Source organism: Agelaius phoeniceus, chromosome 1 (assembly GCF_051311805.1).
Source record: "Agelaius phoeniceus isolate bAgePho1 chromosome 1, bAgePho1.hap1, whole genome shotgun sequence".
NCBI classification, from domain to species: Eukaryota; Metazoa; Chordata; class Aves; order Passeriformes; family Icteridae; genus Agelaius; species Agelaius phoeniceus.
The window spans coordinates 133059841-133080898 of record NC_135265.1 but is presented as its reverse complement, the minus strand read 5'-3'; the positions used below and the strand labels follow the sequence as shown (position 1 = coordinate 133080898).

Sequence of the window (21058 nt, the reverse complement as noted above, 5' to 3'; positions counted from 1 at the left end):
ATATGCTTCATCGTATTACCAAAATTCCTTAAGATCTAAAACTCTGACATTCAGATCTAGTAAATTCTCCAAGAGCAGAAATCTGAGGGAGCAGCCATTTCTGAGGTTTTCACTTTGATTTTGTGTGCTGTGCTCAGTTCTTCCAGAGTGGGCTTTCGGAAGGGACAGCTGGATCCATTATGAGCCAAGGCGCACCCGCAGCGCTCGCAGCACGCGGGTCCAGCTGCTGGTGCGCACCCGCATCTCCCACAGCACCCTGCTCAGCCTGGCCTCTGCCGATGGCAATGGACACATCCGACTGGAGGTGAGCAGAGCTGCTCTGCTTGAGGCTCTCAGTTTGTCATGGAGTACCACAGCGAGAGAAAATCATGCAGTTTCTGGTTAAAGACACTTGTTCTGTCATGTAAAAAAGAGCAAGAATTTTCCATATGAGGGTAACTACTCTCATTTGTGTTGTCCTTCTCAGTATTACTCTTTGCAATAAATTCTAGTTTGCATTGCGCATAAAATGTCCATGTGATGCATGTGAATGAAGAACATTGTTTTGCTTGTCCTGCTTGCTTTTTCCCTTGGCCTCTCTCTTTCCCTGTCTGTCAAACTTGCCTCTACATTTTTGTTGCTGTTGAAAAAAGCTGTGTGGACTATGCTAGCCAGAGAGAGGCTAATTATTCTAATTGAAACAGGAGGGTCAGCTGGGAAGACTTAGAGGTAGCTATCAATAGGGAGAAGACTGATTAAAGAGTTCATGTGAGTTAGAAGAGTGGCCTGTGAAAAAAAGAGTTGATAATTCCTCCATCTGTAGTTTTCTTGTGGTAACTTTTATCTGCGAATAAAGCACTTAAAAACAAGAATGCCATTTCCATTTTAAAAACTCACATCCATTTCTTGAGGCAGGACTGTGTAATAACATTTAGAAGTGCAATTCTGTTATTAAAGATCTTTATCATCTTCTTCTAGGTGGTTGAGGGTTTCTTTAGTGTTAACTTCAGTTTGGGGGACAAAAACCACTCTTTGAGAATGAGAACATTACGTATAAACAATGGCCAGTGGGTTCTTCTGACCATGGAGCGCTACAACAATGAATTTACCCTGCGTGTTAACAGTGGTGGAGGGGATCAGGAAGTCACCTCTGTCTTGGGTGTGACTAGATGGTTTGAAATGGATTGGGCAAGCATCGTGCTAGGAAACCGCCTTCCCAATCATTCAGAGAATGATTTCCAAGGTAAGTGATATGATGGATTCCTAATAGGGGGGAATTAAAGCCTGAAAGTGGCATCTTTGAGTGTATTGGACAGTCTACAACCCAGGTAACAATTCCTATATGGACTACTATGCCCATCCTTTACTGGGGAATTCAGTGTTCAACCCTATGTGCCATTGTATCTGGTTCTAGTGAAGGCGTGAGATTTCCTGTAAATATTAAAAAAATAGGACTTCAATTTTTTGTTTCATAGAGTCATAGAATAGGTTGAAAGAGGTCCTAAAGATCATCTTGTTCCAAACCCTCTGGCAGGAGCACTTCTACTAGATCAGAGTTTCTCATGCCTCAAGCAGTGTACTCATGGTGTGATCTCCTGTTTTTGTCTTGGAAGGATCTAAGGAACAGGCAATGCAACTTTTTGCAGGAGGAGAAAGAATTACAAGGCAATTTGTGGTGCTCTCTCCATTTCCTGGCGTTGCATGCTGAGACAGATTGTTGTTAACAAGAAGACAGCTTGTTAACAACTTTTCCCATTCTGTTGCTCTTTATTCAGCCCCACTTTTAAGATTATATCTTAAATCTAGATTAATTTAGTGGAGCTGTTCTGATTCATAGCACCATTCTGCTGAACTGTGGTACTGGTACAGTGCAGCTCTCCTGCAGATGTATTGTCAATCTGCAGATTGACCAGAGCACAATAGACATATTTTCTGTTGCTCTCCTAAAATAAACCTGAGGAGTATAAGGATATTTTTAAAAGTATAAGGATATTTTTAAACAATGTTTTAAGTTTTCTTCAATGCTTTAAGTTCTCCCACTTATGTGCTGGGGGCAAGGCTTGAGGTGGGGAAGAAGCTAAGGGAATGTGCTCCTGTGCGTGCTCCTGTGCTTTGTTGCAGGCTGTATGCGCGATGTCCAGCTGGACGGACAGCCGCTCCTCGTGGAGGGCAGGAGCACGGAGTTTGGACTGATTTTGAGGCGGCAAGGGGTCACCATGGGGTGCCACTCCAGTGCCTGCAGCAGCCAGCCCTGTTACAGCCCCTTCCTTTGTGTAGACCTTTGGAGAAAATACGAGTGCCGGTACATGCAGCTTTTGTTTTCATCCAGGGATGGCTGGGAAGCTCTTTCTTTCCACCTTTGACCAGGCAACTTGCTTCTAACAGTGAAATTCCCTGTGGCTGCTGGCCAGAGAGAGACATTATAAGAACAAATTGTTCTTTCCATCTCATCTCCTGTCATGGACTAGACTTGCCTTTTTATGCAAGTCTGATATGCAGAAAAATTACTAATTACTCCACCTTTCTTTTCATGGTGAAAAGATCACCAGAAGGCCAGTGAGAAAATTAAATGTCCTTTAATAAAAGGTGGATTGCAAAAGCTTTGCTCTGTCCTCTGTATGAAAATACCAATATAGTGTATATATACACTTATAGTGTATATAGACAGTGTGTGTGTGTATATACACATCAATATATACATACATACATGTATATAAAATATATATATTTATAAATATATATGTATATTGCAAATACATATTTACATATATTTCTTGTAAAGAAGTTGAAATTAATAATAATTTGTATGAAACAATGAGACTTTCAAAATTAGATTGTCACAAAACTGGATTCTAGAATTGGCTTCCCAGGGCCAGAGCCAAAGCCCAACAGCTGTTCTCCTACACAGTAAGTTTCTTGGAGAAGATCTGCTATTTAAAGAAAAATTTCAAAATATTTATTAAAATATGCAAATCAAAATACAGGCATTTCTGTTTAAAAAATCCAAACACAAATACACACAGGACTGAGATGAGAAGTCACTTGAATTCTTGGAATTCAGATGAAATTTGGCACTTGTGAAGTCTGGTGATTCTTTGCTAGAAGAAATTGTGAGATTGTTTTAAGTGTGCTTGGGGACACTCCATTCTTCAGACTGCTTCTGAAAGAACAGTATGAAGTCTTTGCCATTTTTTCAGTACAATTTTTTCTTTAGATTGCAGAAAGAAATCTGTGACCTCACACTATACCTCCAGGGCCTCTCCAATTACATGCAAGAGGAAATCAATCCTAAAAGACAAGACGAGTCATTCCAAGGAGGTCAATGATATTTCTCCCCAGGGTCCAAAGGAACATTACTAAACTTATACCACGTGCTCACTAGCTCTCTGCCTATTGATCTCAGCTGTCCATTTTCTTTCAGGGGCTTTGATTAGAGCATGGATTGAGAAAAAGGGTTAGTCAGAAAATGATGGCTCCCTCTTTTAAGGAAAGAGTGAAGCTTTTCTGCATAGCTTCTGGATCAGGAAACCAGAACGTGTGTTCATGTTTTCCTAAGTCTACTAGCTCACTAAGTTAGACTTTCCATGTACTTCAAACTTGCAATGTGGATTTGTGGTTTGCTTGAGAATAATTAAACTTTACTTTAAGAAACATTAACAAACTTTGCACAAAACAACATACAGCTCCAGATGCTTTGCTTGCCTATAGGATATCATCTGCTTTGGTTGTTCAGGTGCCCAGCTGGGAAAGTAGAAGTGACTGACACCCTTACAGGGCTCAGACACTGTACCTCATCCCCTTGTGGACATTGGACCTGTAGGAATGGAGGTACCTGTGTGGCTCAATCCCAAGACAAGACTATCTGCCAGTGCCCTGAAGGTTACAAGGGAAGATGGTGTGAAATTAGCCAGGTGAAGGCTGGAAGACCTGTTGGACTAAGCTCTGGCTCTATTCTGGCAATCAGCATGTGCCTCCTTGTCTTCCTAGGTAGGAGATCATGTACCCTTTTTCCTTATTTTTAATCTTGTAACTTGTTCCACTGAATTAAGTCTGCTTTACCTTTGAGTGTTGTGATCAGTATTTTGCCTTTTCTGGAGATCACTATTTGAGGAAGCTAAGAGACAGACATCAGCACATAGTTACAGTTTACTTGTTTTGAGGACAGTTCTAGCAAAGTTAGGACTTTTCCAGTCACTTACTTTCAATCCTTCTTAAGTAAGAGCTTTCCATCTTTGTGTGCAGCCACATCCATTTGAAACTCCCACCTGCCCTGAGCCCTTACATTTATAGTAGGTAGAACCTACAGCTACATATGCTCTTCACATATTAGGAAAGAAGAGATCTAGAAAGTTCATGGTCTTAAAAGGCAAGCCTCATTAAAAGCATGGGCACAGAGAGATATTCACAGTGTGTCCTTTTTCAGCTGCACTTTGGCTGAAAAATTAGTAACACCATAAATTAATAATACCATAAAACTGTGTTGATAAACTGCATAGACATCTCAAAATAGCAACGACTCGAGGATTATATTACACTTGTAACCTTCATTAAAACAGTGGTTTACTTACTTTGGGTATCTTATTTACTCAGGATTGGTGAAAGGCCAGAGATTGGCCAAAATGCCTTCTATTTAAATGGATTCCTTTAGGTAAGTAAAATACCCTTTTAATGAAGTTTATGATGTAATATACATAGATTATTTTTACATTCATGAATTTTAGTTGTTTGTATATTAATAATACTCATTTCTTACCTGCAAATTTAGTTGTCAAATTAAGAGTTGATTTAATATCTCAGGAATTATATAACTACTTGTTTATCATGCAACATACCTTGTCATACCTCATATAACAAATATGTGTCTTTATTTCTTCCAGCACTCTTGGTTTCCTACACAGTGTGGAGTCAGTGGGGAAGTTCAGGGTTTCGGAAAGGAGGAATTTACCACATTCCTGAAGAGCGTGAAAGCTGGGAGGATGTTAGAGAAAATGTCTTCAATTATAATGAAGAAGGAGGTGGAGAACGTGACCAGGTATGATCCAGCTTCAATCCTTTGCAAATCCAACATCTCCTCCTTCCCAGACCTTTTAGTTAACTTCTTATCAAATTGGCTTTTTTCTTCTTCTTTTTTTTTTACCTGAAATCCTCTTAAGTGGGAGGCTTCTATTTCAGCCCCATCTGTACCTTTAATGATGCTGGTCATGTGTGCCCACTTTCATGGGTGGGCTTTGGATGCCTCATTGTTGATTTAGCTGAAAATTATCATTACACAAAGGGATTTGGTATGATCTGAACTTAGTCCTCTGAACTAGGCAGTCTCTTCTTCAGCTTGTAGAAAACTCACAGAATTCAGTCTTGTGTTGCCTTGTGTTGTAAAACATTTTTTCAATCAGTTTACTTTTGAGTTGTTTCTCTCTGATATTTGTATTCTCTTTGTTTCCAGAATGCTTACGATATAGATGAACTGAAGAAACCTCTCCATAAAATTCCCCGCTCCTCCTCGCGAGCAGCTGCTCCACACTCCAGGACACCAACTGGCCCAAAAAGAGATTCACTCCCCAAACATGCACATCAAAAGCAATCAATATCAGCTGTTACCAGCATCCCAGACTTCAAGGAATATGTTTCTCAAATCATACGGGATGCAGACAATGATCTAAAGAGTCTTCCAGCTGACACTATTCATTTTTACTGCTTGGAAGGGCAATGCTCTCTAGCAGGGAGCCTTAGCTCATTAGATTCCATCAGTGGAGATGAAGATCTGAATTATGATTGCCTCCAAGAGTGGGGGTCAAAGTTTGAGAAGCTTAAAGAACTCTATGCAGTCTCAAATGAAAATTTATAACCAGAGTCAAAGGAACTTGACACATTGTCATGACATATGGACACTACTTTTAAAAATGTCCTTTTTTATATATAAGTTACATCAAGTAACTTACATGATGCAAGTTTTTAGGTACAATAGCATGATATATTCACTTTTCCCAGGAGTGATAATCTGAATAATCTTTTTATATGCACTGTACAAAGTTATTTCATTATATAAGTGCAAAGACTTTTAAAGCATGAATTTTCTTGAAAACTTTGGAATGTAGGATAGCTATAGAATAGTATTATAATATCCTTTTTTATTTATGTAGACCACAGTGACTTACTAGAATTATCCTGGATGCAAGAACTTGAATTATTTTCTCCCTAGTATTAATGTGAAACCTATCAGGCAGATAACAATGCATAGGGCATTATTTTTTAAAGTTGAATTAATTTTAGACTGTGAAATAATTATTACCAATGTTAAATATAAAACATTTACTATTTCTGGTTTCTTGTCAGCTTTTATTGTATCCTCCTAAACTCTGCTCTTCCATGACATGACACACATCACCTCACTCACAGGCTGCCCAACTCTATGGAACTTTTCCTGTCTGACCCTATTTCTAACTACCTGTACCAAGGGGAAAAGAGTAGCAAGATCCCATCTGTGAACATGACTTTGTGACAATTTTACACTCTTAAAGGTAGTTGTAAGACCTGGAAAAAGTTTCTTTTCAGTAAACTTCTATGTCCAACTTTGCTTTTCACATGGAACCCTTCTTCAAAGTGTGCAGCTGGAAAACAGAAGAGCTGATAGCAGGTGTGAAGACAAGACAGAAGGGCATCCAGGCAAAAGTTGGAACTGAATTCTTTCAATCAGGACAATCATTGTAAAAGATGGGATCCTCAAAACAGAAAGCATGGGAAAACTAGCCTCTACTCCTTTGTCTTCTCCTGCTCTCCAAAAAACAACTGGTTTTAGTATGGAAAAAATGGAATCAGAAACTTCTGAAATCTGACATTGACTTGAACACTCACCTCTGTGACCATGGGCAAATCACTTTGTTCTTTCTCTCTTAACTCTCTGAAGCTGGGGCTCCCCTCTTGGGCAGCTCCCAATGCATGGGGTGATGTGTGACTATTAATAGGTGCTTACAGAGTGCTTGTAAGCTTTGAAGCACCAAGGGGTTTTTAACTGTTTTCAGTTCAGTGGGATTTTTTAATTACCATGATACTCAACATTTGTTTTTTTATCAAAGTCTTGACACTTGCTTTGATTTATTATTAATGTTTTAAAATTAGATCTTTCATCACTCTTCATCATTTTACTTGGCATAAAGAATGCAAATGTAAATTAATTTTGTACCTAGAGGGAAGATTTTGATACTATTAGAACAAATAGTTTAGATAAAAAATAAACTGAACAAAAGTACTGTGTGAACTGAATGAAACAATTTGCAGTCATTTAATAAAATTATTTGTGTAAATTACACTAAATTAGTAATATTTATTAGAAATATTTGGAGGAGTCACCATGAGCCACTCTTTCATGCCAAAACCTCACATGGCTGGGCACTGATCATTCTTACAAAGTCATAAAAAATAAATAGGATATATTAGCATATAGCCACATACTGTTTAATGTAAATTTTTCCTCCTTTCTAAAGATGTGTAGTGTTGTAAGAAACTACAACATTTCTTTCACCAGGGGATATTAATAAGTGATTGTTGCAAATGAAAACTGCTGAGCCACAGAACTTCAGTAACATGACTCTTACAAGTTTTGAATTCTTACAACAATTTCATGAAGTGGATATACATTTTTATTGCTCTTTATTAAGTTGCCTCTTCTGAACTTGGTATCAAGTAAAGCTTAGCATAATTATTGGTAAACTGTCTCTTCCAAAAGAGACTAATTTGAACAATGTGCTACAAATCATGCTAACAGACTATGATCTCCCCGAGGGTTATTTGGTAATTTATATTCTGAAACTGAACAATTTACATTTGGATACATTAAATAACTCAGGAAAGCTGAAGCAGTACTTTATTTTTTCCCTCAAAAAACTGAACATACAAAGTAACATGCACAACAGAAGATAAATTGCATTGAACTCAGGACATATAATGGACTTCTCTCTTTATGGAAGGCGAGAAAGAACTTTCCTCTGTCTCCTTGGGTCACTTATAGCAAGAATGCTTATAGCTGAGAGCTGCACATGATAGCCTCAAGAGGCAGACTATTTGCCTGAAAGCATGGTCCAAACACTTCTTGAACTGCCAGACTTGGTGCTGAAACCACTTCCCTGGGTAGCCCATTCCACTGCCCAACCACCCTCTGGGTGAAAAACTCTTCCAGTACTGTAATATTATTGTATGTAATCATATATCTACATTGCAAACCTCCTGTGCAGCCTTTGTGAACTCTTCTCTTGGTAAAGTATTACAGAAACTCAGCCAAATTACTGAAATAGATAAAAGCTTCTGTATTGGAATAAAGATCCCAATATTACCGGATGGAACCTGCCTGGGCTCGTCTGACCCTTGCTGCTGGACCAAAGGCGGCAGCTGTGGTGGTTTCACCTCAGAGACACCTTTGGCTGGCTGGATGTTGCAGCTGGGTGCTTGGAACAAGTCCAGGCAAGAAGGAACTCAGGTTTACCTCTAGTGGAAAGGCTTTAGGCGAAGTGAAGGAAAAGGAGACGGGTCCTGCTGGAGGGTTTTGATCCAGAGCTTTATTTGTAGCACACAGACCTCTGAAAGGCTCCAACAGAACACAAAACCGTGTGGTTGCTGTGTCTTTTAACCCTGGGGAAAGGGGGAAGGAAGGGGTAGGGATCCCACCAACCAGGTGAGAGGGGAAGAAGTCTCAGGGAACAAATGACATCTGGATACCCCAATGAACCCAGGGCTGAGAGGCTTTTGAACTTCGCCAATCATACAACGTCCTTGCTGGCATACCGAGATTGACGGACAGCTCTCAGCAGAAGGCAAGGGGAAGGGGAAGGGAGAAAGTATTGGCACACCTGGGAAAGGAACTGGGATAGCTGAAACAGGGTATTACATCACACTGCAACACTTCTGTAGTCAACCTGCTTCTCCCCAGGACATGTATGTTCTAAGAACAGGGATACCTGAAAAGCTTCAGAACCAGATCCTGGCTAGTTGCAGTTGAGAGAGTAGCACAGTTGCACATGGAGTGTCATGCAAATACTGACACCTTAATAACACTGGAAGCTGTTACTGCTAAGATGGACATGGAGCAAGTCCAGAGGAGGCCCATGAAGTTGATAAGAGGACAGAAGCATCCCCACTATGAAGACAGGCTAAGAAAGTTGGAGCTGTTCATACTGGAGAAGAGAAAGTTGTGTGGAGACCTCATAGCAGCCTTTCAGTATCTGAAGCGAGCCTACAGGAAAGCTGGAGAGGGATTCTTTGTCAGGAACTGTAGTGATAGCACAAGGAGGAGTGGATACAAATGGAAAGAGGGGAAATTTAGATTAACTGTTAGGAAAAAATTCTCAACTGTGTGCATAAAAGCCATGCTATGAAAAGCTAATGTCCATAAAGGAGGTGGAGGAGTCCTGCAATTTTATTCAAATAAAGGGAGAGAGTCACTAGGCCTATCCCCATGGGGTCTCTCTTGAGGTTTTGGAGGACACAGCTTCCTTTCATCCTAATCCTAAACTCCTGACCGCATGTTGCCCTCTTTGTTTCCCCACTGGCTGAGGTACTAGGAAGGTACAGCCTTCCCAAACCACCTACTACATATTCCCCCAAAAACATGTATCGTCATTTTACCCTAAAGTTGGGAAGTTCAGACTGTTTAGGTTCTGCAGATCCACCAAAAGTTCAGACCATCTGGGCTCTGCAATAGACTTTGCACAGATGCATTTCTCCTAATACTCTGAAGTTCAGGAATTCAAAATGTCTGGTCAAAACGCCTGGGTTCTGTCACAAACCCACACAGCGTGATGCTCCTAGAGACACATTTCAAAGACAGCAACACCCATTTCTCCTAAATCTCCTAAATCATCTTCTCATTAAATAATTTGTAAAGGCATTAGCACCCATCTTTCCTATCAGCTATGAGGGTGGTGAAACCCTGGAACAAGTTGCCCAGGGAGGTTGAGGATGTCCCAACCCTTCAAGTTCAAGTTCAAGGCCAGGCTGGATGGGGCCCTGAGCAACGTGGTCTGGTGGGAGGTGTCTGTCCACGGCAGGAGTGGTTGGGTCTCAATGATCCTTAAGGTCAGTTCCAACCCCTTAACATTCTATGATTCCGTGATTTAAATCTGCCTCCATGGATCGAAGTCCTCAATTCTTTACCCTTTCATGAGGCTCATGGGCAGGAGTATGGAGGGTGAGCCATTTATCGGCCTGAAGGCTCACAGGGAGCACTACGGGGACAGGACCGCAGTGGACGCAAAGGCAGAGGGACGGCTGCAGGGATAGGCAGGGATATGCGCCGAACGAGTGACTTGGTAAAGAAAACCACCGATTCCATGAGGCAGCCAGGCTGCTCTGCCGATAGGCCCGCTCCGCAGGGCCGCCCCACGGGGCCGCGCTCCCCGCGCCGCGGCGGGCGGGGCCCTCACGGGCCGCCTCCGAGGGGGCGCGGCCGGCGGCCATCTTGTGCGGCGGCGGCGGCTGCGGGGCTGGTGGGGGTCCCTGCCGAGCGGCCGGCATGAGCGCGGAGGCGGCGGACCGGGAGGCAGCCACCTCCAGCCGGCCATGCACGCCGCCGCAGACGTCGTGGTTCGAGTTCGTGCTGGAGGAGGCGCTGCTGGAGCAGCACCTGCAGAAACCCTCTCCCGGTGCGTGCCCTGCTGGCCGCCGCCTCCCCTCGGGCCCGGCCCCGCTCCCCGGCCCTTCCTGGGACCGGCTCGTTCCGGGGGCTGTGAGGCGGCACTGCGGGGGCTCTGCTGCGGTGCTGGGGGGAGCGGGGCAGAGGGAGCCGGGCACTGCCCGCGGCCGTGCGGCGGCATTTACCGCCGGCAATAGGGCGGGTTTTCTCATTTTACTTTATCCTTCCTATTTAGTAACTTAATTTCTTTGTCTTTCTTGTCTGGTTGATCGCTTTTCCTTTCGCGTATGTGAATGTTGTGTGCGGAAGTGTTGTAGTTTGTTTATTCGGTGGGAAGTGCTGCTTGTGCACATCATTGCAGTTGGCAGCTGGTTTTCTGCCATTGGAGTCCTGTTAGTGGCAGGAGCTGAAGTCCTCCGAAAGGTTCAGTGCTGAAATTGCTCTCTGGACCTGGAATAAATAGAAATCTCGTCTGATGTATTATAAGAAAGTGGCCATATTTAAAATTACCTGATCTTTTGATAGTCGTAAGTGGTAGTCATCTTCTTCAGCACCCGAATTCTGCGAGGAGGTGGAGGAAACAGGAAAACCTGGGCCGATGTTGCCTCTACAAAAAGTCAATTTAAGCAGAATCTGTTTTGTAATGAATTAAGTAATTTGATAATACTTGCTTTACGTTTCACAAAGTTCAGTGAGAGTGTAATAGCTATGGGTTGACCTCCTTTTTCAAAAGAGCTGAAAGGAGTTGGCTATCTTATTGTAAGGGAGAGATTGGGTGCTTTTTCGATGCTGCTTTTTAACCAATCTGAAAGTATTTTCTAAATGTATTCAGAAGTACCAGCAATTGCTTGTAAATATACTTTATGTGCAGAGGATATAGTTTTTGTATCTTGTCATTTCATTAGGCAGCATTTATTTTCAGTAGATGCAAGTATCAAAACATAATTAATACAAAATAGTGAAAATAAATAAAAGTGTGAGAGTGTGGTTACCGTGGTCAAGTGAACTTTAATGTTAAGCAAAGATATGTTGATAGTCTGATTTGAGTCACACATGCAGGACACCATTTGGGATTAGAATCTTCCAGGTAACAATGTCAGCACTATAAACACCAAGGATAAAAGAACTGTGTTCATAGCTAGGGAAAAAAATAATTTCTGAGCTTTTAAAGAATTTGAGGAATGGCTGTGTTTTCTTGCAGACCCGCCACCTGTGCAGCTGATTGTTCAGTTCTTGGAACAAGCTTCAAAACCATCAGTGAATGAACAGAACCAAGTCCAGCCACCACCTGATAACAAAAGAAACCGCATTCTAAAACTTCTTGCTCTCAAAGTTGCTGCTCATCTGAAGTGGGATTTGGATGTATTAGAAAAAAGGTATAGTCTTCATGCTAAGTTTACTAAATTGAAGTGGCCTGAGATATTTATTTTAAAAAATAGAAATTTGTCTTGCTCCCTTTTGGGTGTGATAATTGAAATCAAGTTTTGTTTTAGCTGTAAGTTACAAAACAGTTTTGATGAAGGCAGTGCATCTGAACAAATTAACAGTGTTTAGAGAGGAAAACCAGCATGTCTTAGATGTTAAGATATGTACATGCAAGCTTCATAAAGATGAATTTGAGGTTATGTTTTCTTCAGTGACAAAACTAGCGTGAGTTTCCTTATTCTGACATGCTTGAAATTGGAAGTCTTGCTCCAGTGTTGTTGATGTGAATAACTCCATGTATCTGTGAAATGACTGTGGTTAAAGTAGACAGACCCCAGCTTTGCATCTTTCCTTTGGAAATTTCAGCTGAAAAATGGTCTGATGAGCTAGAACAGTCAAGAACTACTTCACTTTGGCAGTGCTATGCGCATTAGGGAGCTGCACTTCACAGAATCACAGGATGGGTATGGTTGGAAAGAACCACAGTGGGTCATCTGATCCAGCCTCCCTGCTAGAGCTGGCTCATCCCAAAACGCACTGCACAGGATTGTGTCCAGGTGATTCTTGTTCACACTTGGCTTCCTGTTTGCACTTAGGTAATGGCAGAAGTTCCTTATTCATTCACACAGGTCTCTTGCCCCCTTTATCTGTAATTTAATGTAAAATCTAAGCGGACAATAATTGCCCTGGTTCTAACTTGCATGCAATTGTGGAATCATTTAGGCTGGAAAGGAGCTTTAAGATCATTGAGGGCAGCTGTTAATTTGACACTGCCAAGCCTGCCACTAAGCCATTCCCTAAGTGCCACATCTGCATATAATTGAAATCCTTTCAGGGTATGATGGTGACTCAGCCACTTCCCTGGGCAGCCTGTTCCAATGGCTAATCACCCATTTGTTGAAAAACTTCGTAAAATTCAATCAATTTCATAAAATTCAATCTAAACCTTCTCTGGCACAACTTGAGGCCATTTCCTTTCATCCTGTCATTTGCCTGGAAGAAGAGATTGACCACCCACTTGCTACAACCTCCTCTTGGGGAGTTGTAGAGAGTGATAAGGTCCCCTCTGAGCCTTCTTTTCTTCTGGCTAAACAGCCCCAGTTGCCTCAGCCACTGCTTGTAGAACATTTCTGATAGAACACAAGACCTAAAATTTGTTAAACAGATATCCTGGCTTTAGCTGCCAAAAGTGTAGTTTCACTGGTTGTTTTCAATACTTGTTGCAAAGCATGCAAATTTTTCACAAGATCAAAGGTACTTTGGCAGTAGCTGATCTAATTTCAAATAATGTCTAAATTAGTAATAATATTTTAGTTGTGTTAAATTATACCACAAAAGCTTGGAGCAGTGGAGTCCAGCCTGCATATCTTCTCATTTTATTAAGGAGAGTCCTGTCCCAGCTAATGTATGTTGTACTTACCACTATTCAAAAAGTTCCTAGTCTTAACTTTATGTGAGTGAAATTTCATTTGTGATGGAAATGGGGTTGCTTACCTTCAGGGAGTATGATCTGGGGCTGCTTTGAAAGAACTTCTTATTAGCTGGGTCGTGCTGTTACAGGTGACTGGATTATTTTGGTAAGGTGCCTGTGTGGGTAATGCAGTGGTGCAGAGTAGCAGTTCAGCTGAGCTACTGCTTTGGCCCATCCTCTTGGGCTTAATTTATGCAGCTAATACTGGTAACTGCTTTACATACCTCATCTCAAATGCTGAATAAACATCCCTGTGATGTTAAGTACTGAATAGTACTTAATAGTATTCAGTAAACTGTACTGAATAGTAGTGTACATTGTTTAGCATTCCATAAGTAGATTCACTCTATGGAGTATCTGATTCTGTCTTTTATTTTTTAATAGCTTGTCTGTTCCTGTCTTGAACATGCTATTGAATGAACTTCTGTGTATCAGCAAAGTTCCCCCAGGAACTAAACATGTGGATGTAGATCTGTCCAGCTTACCTCCAACCACTGCAATGGCAATACTACTCTACAACAGATGGTAAACTACTACATGGCAATAATATAAAATCATTATGGAACAAAGCAATGCTTTCTTCTATCTGTATAATTGTATGTAGATGGAGAAAGAATCTTAAAGTACTAATAAGTGTTGTGATCTGTTGCTAGGTTATAGTGAAGGAGCTGAGTCTGAAAAGCTGTTCTAGAGCTGGTTTTCTTCTCTAAAAAATAGTCAAGATAATGATTTAAACTCTCCTTACAAATATAAAAATCTTCATCTTTCAGCTTCTTATGGACATAAGAGCATTTCTTAGCTGCTAGATGTGCTCTTGAGTAAAGGATGTATTCTAATGGTATAATGTTTCTGAAATGGTAAACTGCTATTATCAAGAGGCCTGTAATCTGCTTATTACATTTCTGAGGCTAATACCATTCTTTACATATTTTTTCCCCTGTGTAGGGCCATAAGGACCATCGTTCAAAGTAGTTTTCCTGTAAAGCAAGTGAAACCTGGTCCACCTCAGTTAAATGTGTAAGTTACAGATATAATTAATTTGGATGTGATAGGTATTTTATAATCAGGAATGTAATTTCTAAGTGGATTGAATCATGATAATAACATACAGTTTCTAAAATGTCTAGTTGTTACATGGAAAACTTGGATTTATTTCAAGTCTATTCTCACTTTCCTGTCAGACATGCTTGGTACATGTACTTGTCTGTTGTTCCGCTCTGTCAATGTTATAATCTCTGTGACTTTGCCATGGCATGAAAACTCAAGAGAGGAAGAGAGGTGACAATTTCCCTTGGCAGAATGCTTATGCTCTAGTTTAGATGGGGTACATTTCTTGCATTCTTTTGCATCCCTAACTTTCAGTAGTTTGCTTAATACGGTTGTTTTATTACACCATTTTGAAGCATTGTGTGTGATAACCTTAGAAATAATGAAGTATTTGCTTCATTAGGCAATAATTTGTAATTTAAAATCAATTTTGCGTTTTGCCTTCTAGAAGTTGTGAGGCTTTAGTAACAACTGGTCCTTGACTTTTATGTTACAGATTTCTCCAAAATTTGGAAGTAATTAAGTGGTGCTTTTTATATGTTTTTCGTTCATTTTACATTCAAGTGTTAGACCATACTTGTTTGAGAGAGTCTGTTTTTAAACATATTCCTCTTCCTCCTCATTTTACCATAGATCTTATATTGTCCTATATGTATCAGAGTCTGATCCTGAATAAAAAAAAAATCTGTGTGGGAAAATAATTGAAAAATACTTTTAATTTTTACATACGCATGTGAACATGCTTCTGCCCCTGACATGTTTGAGAAGATTTAAATGTTGAAGCTTCATGAGACTTGAGGCTGTGGAAGGTTTCTTCATTATTGTTTTGCTGTTGAATTGGTGTTAGCAATCTGATCTTGAAAAAAGGCAATGATAACTTTGCAATTTTTTGTTTTATTGAACCACATTCTCATACAAAACTATCTTTTCATTATAAAAGTTCTGTATTTCAGATATAGGTAGATAAGAGCAGTCAGTGGTCCTGCATTATGATGTTCAAAATGTAGTTAAGCAATACCAAGCATGAATGAATTATTGTGATCAAGAACATGAAGTAATATGCAGATCTGCCTTATAACTGAATGCTTGACCTCTTGTGTCTAACTTGCAGTATGAATCATATTCAGCAAGAAAAGGAACTAACTGAAAATATTTTGAAAGTGGTGAGACTCTTTTCCCTTCATATTTTTGCTCAAATTTGCATGTAAATATGAATTTCTTTATTGTACAAGAAATGCAAAAGCCAATTCTACATTGTATAGAATTTTTAAAGGACTTTTTTTAAAACTATCCTTTTACTGAGCTGTTTAAAATGTAGCATTAACTGAAACCCAGAGTTAAACTCGAGACCAAGAGGTTAATTCTTTAAATGTATTTGAACTATTACAGTTGAAGGAGCAGGCTGCTGATTCCATCCTGGTCCTGGAAGGAGCACTTAAATTAAACAAAGATCTTTATGTCCATACTATAAGAACTCTGGATTTATTGGCCATGGAACCTGGGATGGTGAATGGAGAAACAGAGAGTTCCACAGCTGGACTGAAAATCAGTGCAGAGGAGATACAGTGCCAGGTAGCTAACATTTTGTACTACAGCTTTCAGTTTATACAGCTTTCAGTTTATACTTCTTTTTTTTAAAAAAAAAGTGTTAAGTAATAATTTTGAGGTAAATCACCGTTTTTTTTTTTATTCCTTGTGTTATTTTGGGTTTGGTTTTTTTTTGTTTGTTTGTTGGTTTCTTTTGTAATGCAGTGAAATAATACTGGCTTCATTTTTACATTAATAGAACTTTTTTTAACCATTGTAACTGTTGTTACTTCCCACTAACCTCTCACTTTTGCCCTCTCAAATCCCTGGAATAACCCATTATATGACAAGGACAGCTTATTGCATTGTTTTCAATGATTATGGGGAAATCATTCTTTAATTTTGTAATGCTTGTGCAGAATTACTCAGACTGATAAAGGGGAAGCAATTGAAGTATGTGAGGTAAGGTGTGTAGTGTATGCTGGTAAATTAGATAAAAGTAGGAATAATTTAAAGTACATGCAACGTTTGAGCTGAAATATTTAACTGACTTGGAACATGATGTCCAAGACTGTGTGTTTGATATCAGTGCTCTTTGCAGGTTTGCTATGATTTGGGTGCAATCTATTTCCAACAAGGATCCACAAATGCAGCTGTTCATGAAAAGGCTAAGGAAAAGTTTTTCAAAACAAAGGAGTTGATTGCAAAGGTAAGAAGTGTTCTTTTTGCATGTGTATTCAACTCTTTTCTAAGAAAACGCCTTGTCTAAATTATTGCTTCCTTCTTTAGCAGTTTAATAACTCTTAATGGTACACAGAGTTTTTAAAGGAACTTCCTGAAGTTTTGAGAGTAATTTTTTTCTCGTTGTGCCTGGTTTGAAATTATATTAATTGGTTGTAATATATTGCTGCTTTGTTCTACCTTTTGTAATGAATAGTCTTTTACACAAATTGTATTGATGCAAAAAATGTAGAAATGACATCTCCAGTGCTAATAGTAACTTGACTGAACAGTATATCCTGTGTCCATAGTGATGATGTGTTTTTGAGGAAGGTAACCATACAGCACTTCTTTTTTTCTTTTTTTTTTTAAATCTGACTTTCCCTTGGAAATCAGATTCTCTGTGTTCTAACCTTTTAAAGAAAGTTCATCTTACTTTATAAGTATGGTTTGCTTCCTTTTTTTTGTTTCATATTCATATTTTCAAAACTTCAAAATTCCAGTTTTTATTTAAATGAAGTGTGTAAATGTACATTCTTTTGTTCTTTTGCTGTTGGAAATTGTGAGTCTCTGTTTCTGAATTAAGCATATATTTCATAATACTTCAGCTACTAAGATCTGCTGTAACTCTTACTTTTCAGAATGGCTCATCATCACTTCATTTTACCATAGATGAAGAACGATTAGCTGGGTATTGTCAAGCTTGTGAAGTTCTTACCTCATCTGATGATGCATCTCAACAGGCAACTCCATACAGTAAAATCCACAGCTGTATGAAATCTGGCAAATACCAGGTAGAATGCCTAAACAAACCCATGTGTATATGAGGGGGGTTTTATCATTCTTTGTGGAGGATTCCACTTGAACTGGTATGGATTTTAAGAAATGTTAAATGGCAATTTAACCATTTACATACTGTTTTAAGTCCTATGTGTTCAGGAATATAACATAATCTGGTACATATTAGATTAAAATATCTTGGATTCCATACAATGGTAAATAATTCCTGCCAGCTGAGATAAGAGCTTTTCAGGTAATTCTTTGAGTCTTGAGAATTACTCTTTCAGCTAATTCTCAGGTTCTAATTCCTTGAGTTTCAGAGACTGTTGCTACTTACATGTGCAAGTTTGTTTTGGTTTTTTTTGGTTTTGTTTTTTTTTTTTTTATTTTATTTTTTTGATTATAAAGAACTACTTCTGTTACTTGACTCCTTTTTGATTATTCAGTTAATTTAGTATTAAATATGGATGTGAGATGCTTCTCTTAGTTTCCTCATTTTTACCAGATAAAATAATTTTCTGTCTGGTTCTTCTGCATTATGCATTCACTATTCCAATTGTTTTTGTTATAGGACTTAGTGAAGATATTCCTTGAAGACAACCTAACCCTCAGTTTACCTGAACAATTCAGACAATCAGTGCTGAGAGAACTCTTCCAAAAAGCTCAGCAAGGGTGAGACACTAAATTATAATCAATGTTCGGTGAAGATGAAGAGCAATTTTCATTGGTTATATTTTTTGTGGAAAGTATGTAAAATCTTTTAACAACAAACTACTTACATCCATGAAACTTCTGCCTTCATTTCTATTAGTGGTAGTCTAAACTACATTTTACATCACGCCACAGCTCCTTGGTTGTATCTCCCTGTGGCCATAGATGGAAAAATGTAATGCACAGTTAATTTTATGTTAACAGTTAATTTTATCACTTGACTGATTCTTTAAAAATTTTTTTTCCACCTGCTGTGATACCACTCTTTGTGTGTCAGAGCTGTCCTGTGATCTTCAGTTCTGTGTTCTTGCAGGAATGAGGCTCTGGATGAAGTCTGTTTCAAAGTCTGCGTGTGCAACACAGTCTGCGATGTATTACAAGGTCGAATAATTGATATTCAGTTTTGTCAACTGTTCCTGAAACCCAGCAAAGAGAAAATAGACTTCCTTCTTGAGGTAAAACTTTAACCTAAAATTGGAAGTGAAAATGATATTTAGTGAGAGATTTCTTGCCCCACATAACTATTATTATTGCAAGTGATGCTCTTTCTGAAGCAGAGAAAGGTCACTTCTCAAACATTATTCAACTTATTTGCAGTTAGTACAGCTCCACTCAGTGATCAGTTCTGCATCTGTTGTTCTTAGCTCTGTTTCCATCTGTCAGGGAGGATCTAGTGGAGAGCTGTTGCTTCAGGCTGTATTTGAACTCACTGCTATTCCTGACATTGTTCCACTGAAACAAATATTCAGCAATATCGCTACATAATTTAACAAAGAATCAAATTCTCCAAAACAGAGAGAATGAGTAGAAAAAGTACCTGTGGAAGGGGGACCACTTTTCCCTTATCAGCTTTGTTGTAGAAGTTAGCATGTGGTAAAGTGATCCTGAGTTACTGCTATGTGTGAGACCTACACTGTTACCCTTAGTGAAGCTTTTTAGGAAACTGATATTGCTTAAATGAAACTTAATCCTTTTATTGCTTTGCTGTTATTTTAATGTCTTTTATTAATTTGAGCCTAATTCTTTTGCTTGTCTCTTCAGTCATTTGGCAAAAAATTAACTGGTGTTACTCTCTACTACAGAGCAAGTAAAAGCTTACATCAACTGCTCTGATTGGGACTGAAACATACTTCTAAAAAAATTATTGCAAGCTGACAGATTCAACTATCTAGTTATTTTTCAACTGCTAGTTTAAACAAAAAACCCTAAGTCCTAGTGAATCTTATAATTTTGCACTTAGAAATACTTCATTTTTAAACTCGTGTGCTAAATGATCTTGTGTGGCACTCAGTGTCAGTGCTTCTGTATACCAGGGGAGTAGGAAAAAGGAGTCTGACAGAAGATGACAGTTGTCTGAAACATCCTGTCTTGTGTACAGGTTGAAGGAAACTGATCCATATGTCATGGCAGTAGCTTTTATCAGGTTTACTTCAGAGACAGTCTTATTTCACACAGTTGTGCTGAGATTTCTGTATCAAGCTTTGTCAGTCAAATCTTATCTTATTTTCTTTGGCTTACAAGAAACCCTTGAGAGCTGGTCTCATCTCTACAGTTAGAGTAACTGAGTCATGACAGGGTTACACAGAGCAAAACAGAAATATTTGTTTGATTCTAGATTAATTAGGGCAACCACCCAGCAATGCTACACTTGGTTCCCACCCAACAGCACTTAGCAGATTCAAAAATTGCTCTACAAAGTAAAAACAACAGACAGGCCAAAAGAGTTGGAATTGTTCAGGGTGGAGAAGCAAAGGCTCCAAAGGGATCTTGGAGAACCTTCAGGTTCCTCAAGGGGACTAGAAGAAGCTGTTTTGCATTTTGTTATGGGACAGGACAAGGGTAATAGGTTCAAACTCAAAATGGCAGATGAAATATTAGGAAGAAATCCTTTACAGTGAGGGTGGTGAGGCACTTGAACAGGTTGCCCAGAGAAGCTGGATGCTCCATCCCTGGAAGTGTTCAAGGCCAGGCTGGGCGGGCCTTTGGGCAACCTGGTCCACAGAAAGGTGTCCCTGCCCATGGCAGGGCTTTTAGAACTGGATGATCAAAACCATTCCATGATTCTATAACTTTGTTGCCTCACCTGAGAGAGAGGTTTACTGTCTGTTACTACTTGTGAGGCAGAAAGCTGGTCAGTAACACTGGCTGTAACTAAATATTATAAATGTGCAAGGGGGCTGCTTAGTTATTTTCTGCTTTCTTTTCCAGGTTTGTTCAGGGTCAATAAACTTGGAAAGTGCTTCTGAAGAATTGAAGAGAAGAATGGCAGCGTTTCTCAAGTATGTACCCATATTAAGATAACATGAATTTGCAAGCAGTATAATACAGCACAATAAATATTTCAAGAACTTATAACTGGAAAAATAAGCACTTTTTTCCTGCCTATGTACTAACATTTTTATTTGTTTAGAAACTTGTGTTTGGGCATGGAAGATCTTCAGTTTGTCTTCATGATTTCATCTCATGAGCTTTTCATAAAACTACTGAAAGACGATGAACGGAAGCTGCTCATTGACCAAATGCGGAAGAGATCTCCTCGAATCAATCTGTGCACAAAACCTGTCACTTCTTTTTATGATATCCCAGGTAACTTTCACAGCATTTTCATTAACTGCAGACAGTGTCCTATTTCCATGATGAGAACCTTGAGGTTACAAAGTGCAGGTCTGTTCTCAAAAAACTTTAGAATGTTTTTAGAGGCAGTACTTCCTGTTGTTGGTTGGTGCATGTCCCACTTGTTCAAGAATTTGGCTGCTACTTGCTTGTTTCTCAAGTTA

The 21058-nt window shown here is 39.4% G+C and overlaps 2 protein-coding genes across 3 annotated transcripts in view; both read left to right on the top strand.

Moving 5' to 3' along the window:
* LOC129124614 (neural-cadherin-like) overlaps positions 1-7234 on the top strand; it is a 55346-nt gene extending 48112 nt beyond the window's left edge. The window contains exons 28-33 of the mRNA XM_054639683.2: positions 138-304; positions 958-1222; positions 2101-2281; positions 3713-3966; positions 4857-5011; positions 5423-7234. Of these exons, the coding sequence (XP_054495658.2) occupies positions 138-304; positions 958-1222; positions 2101-2281; positions 3713-3966; positions 4857-5011; positions 5423-5824 (1424 nt within the window). The 3' untranslated portion in view covers positions 5825-7234. The remainder of the gene's footprint in view (positions 1-137; positions 305-957; positions 1223-2100; positions 2282-3712; positions 3967-4856; positions 5012-5422) is intronic.
* A 3170-nt stretch (positions 7235-10404) lies between these two features.
* The window catches only part of INTS8 (integrator complex subunit 8), a 21315-nt gene continuing 10661 nt past the window's right edge, over positions 10405-21058 (top strand). For both annotated transcript variants that reach the window (XR_013184651.1, XM_054630729.2), the window contains exons 1-12: positions 10405-10610; positions 11802-11976; positions 13881-14021; positions 14442-14513; positions 15655-15706; positions 15933-16115; positions 16672-16779; positions 17432-17584; positions 18142-18242; positions 18595-18736; positions 20490-20560; positions 20692-20867. Coding sequence is in view for 1 of the 2 variants with exons in the window: in XM_054630729.2 (XP_054486704.1) it covers positions 10481-10610; positions 11802-11976; positions 13881-14021; positions 14442-14513; positions 15655-15706; positions 15933-16115; positions 16672-16779; positions 17432-17584; positions 18142-18242; positions 18595-18736; positions 20490-20560; positions 20692-20867 (1504 nt within the window). In the remaining variant the exon portion in view is untranslated. The remainder of the gene's footprint in view (positions 10611-11801; positions 11977-13880; positions 14022-14441; positions 14514-15654; positions 15707-15932; positions 16116-16671; positions 16780-17431; positions 17585-18141; positions 18243-18594; positions 18737-20489; positions 20561-20691; positions 20868-21058) is intronic.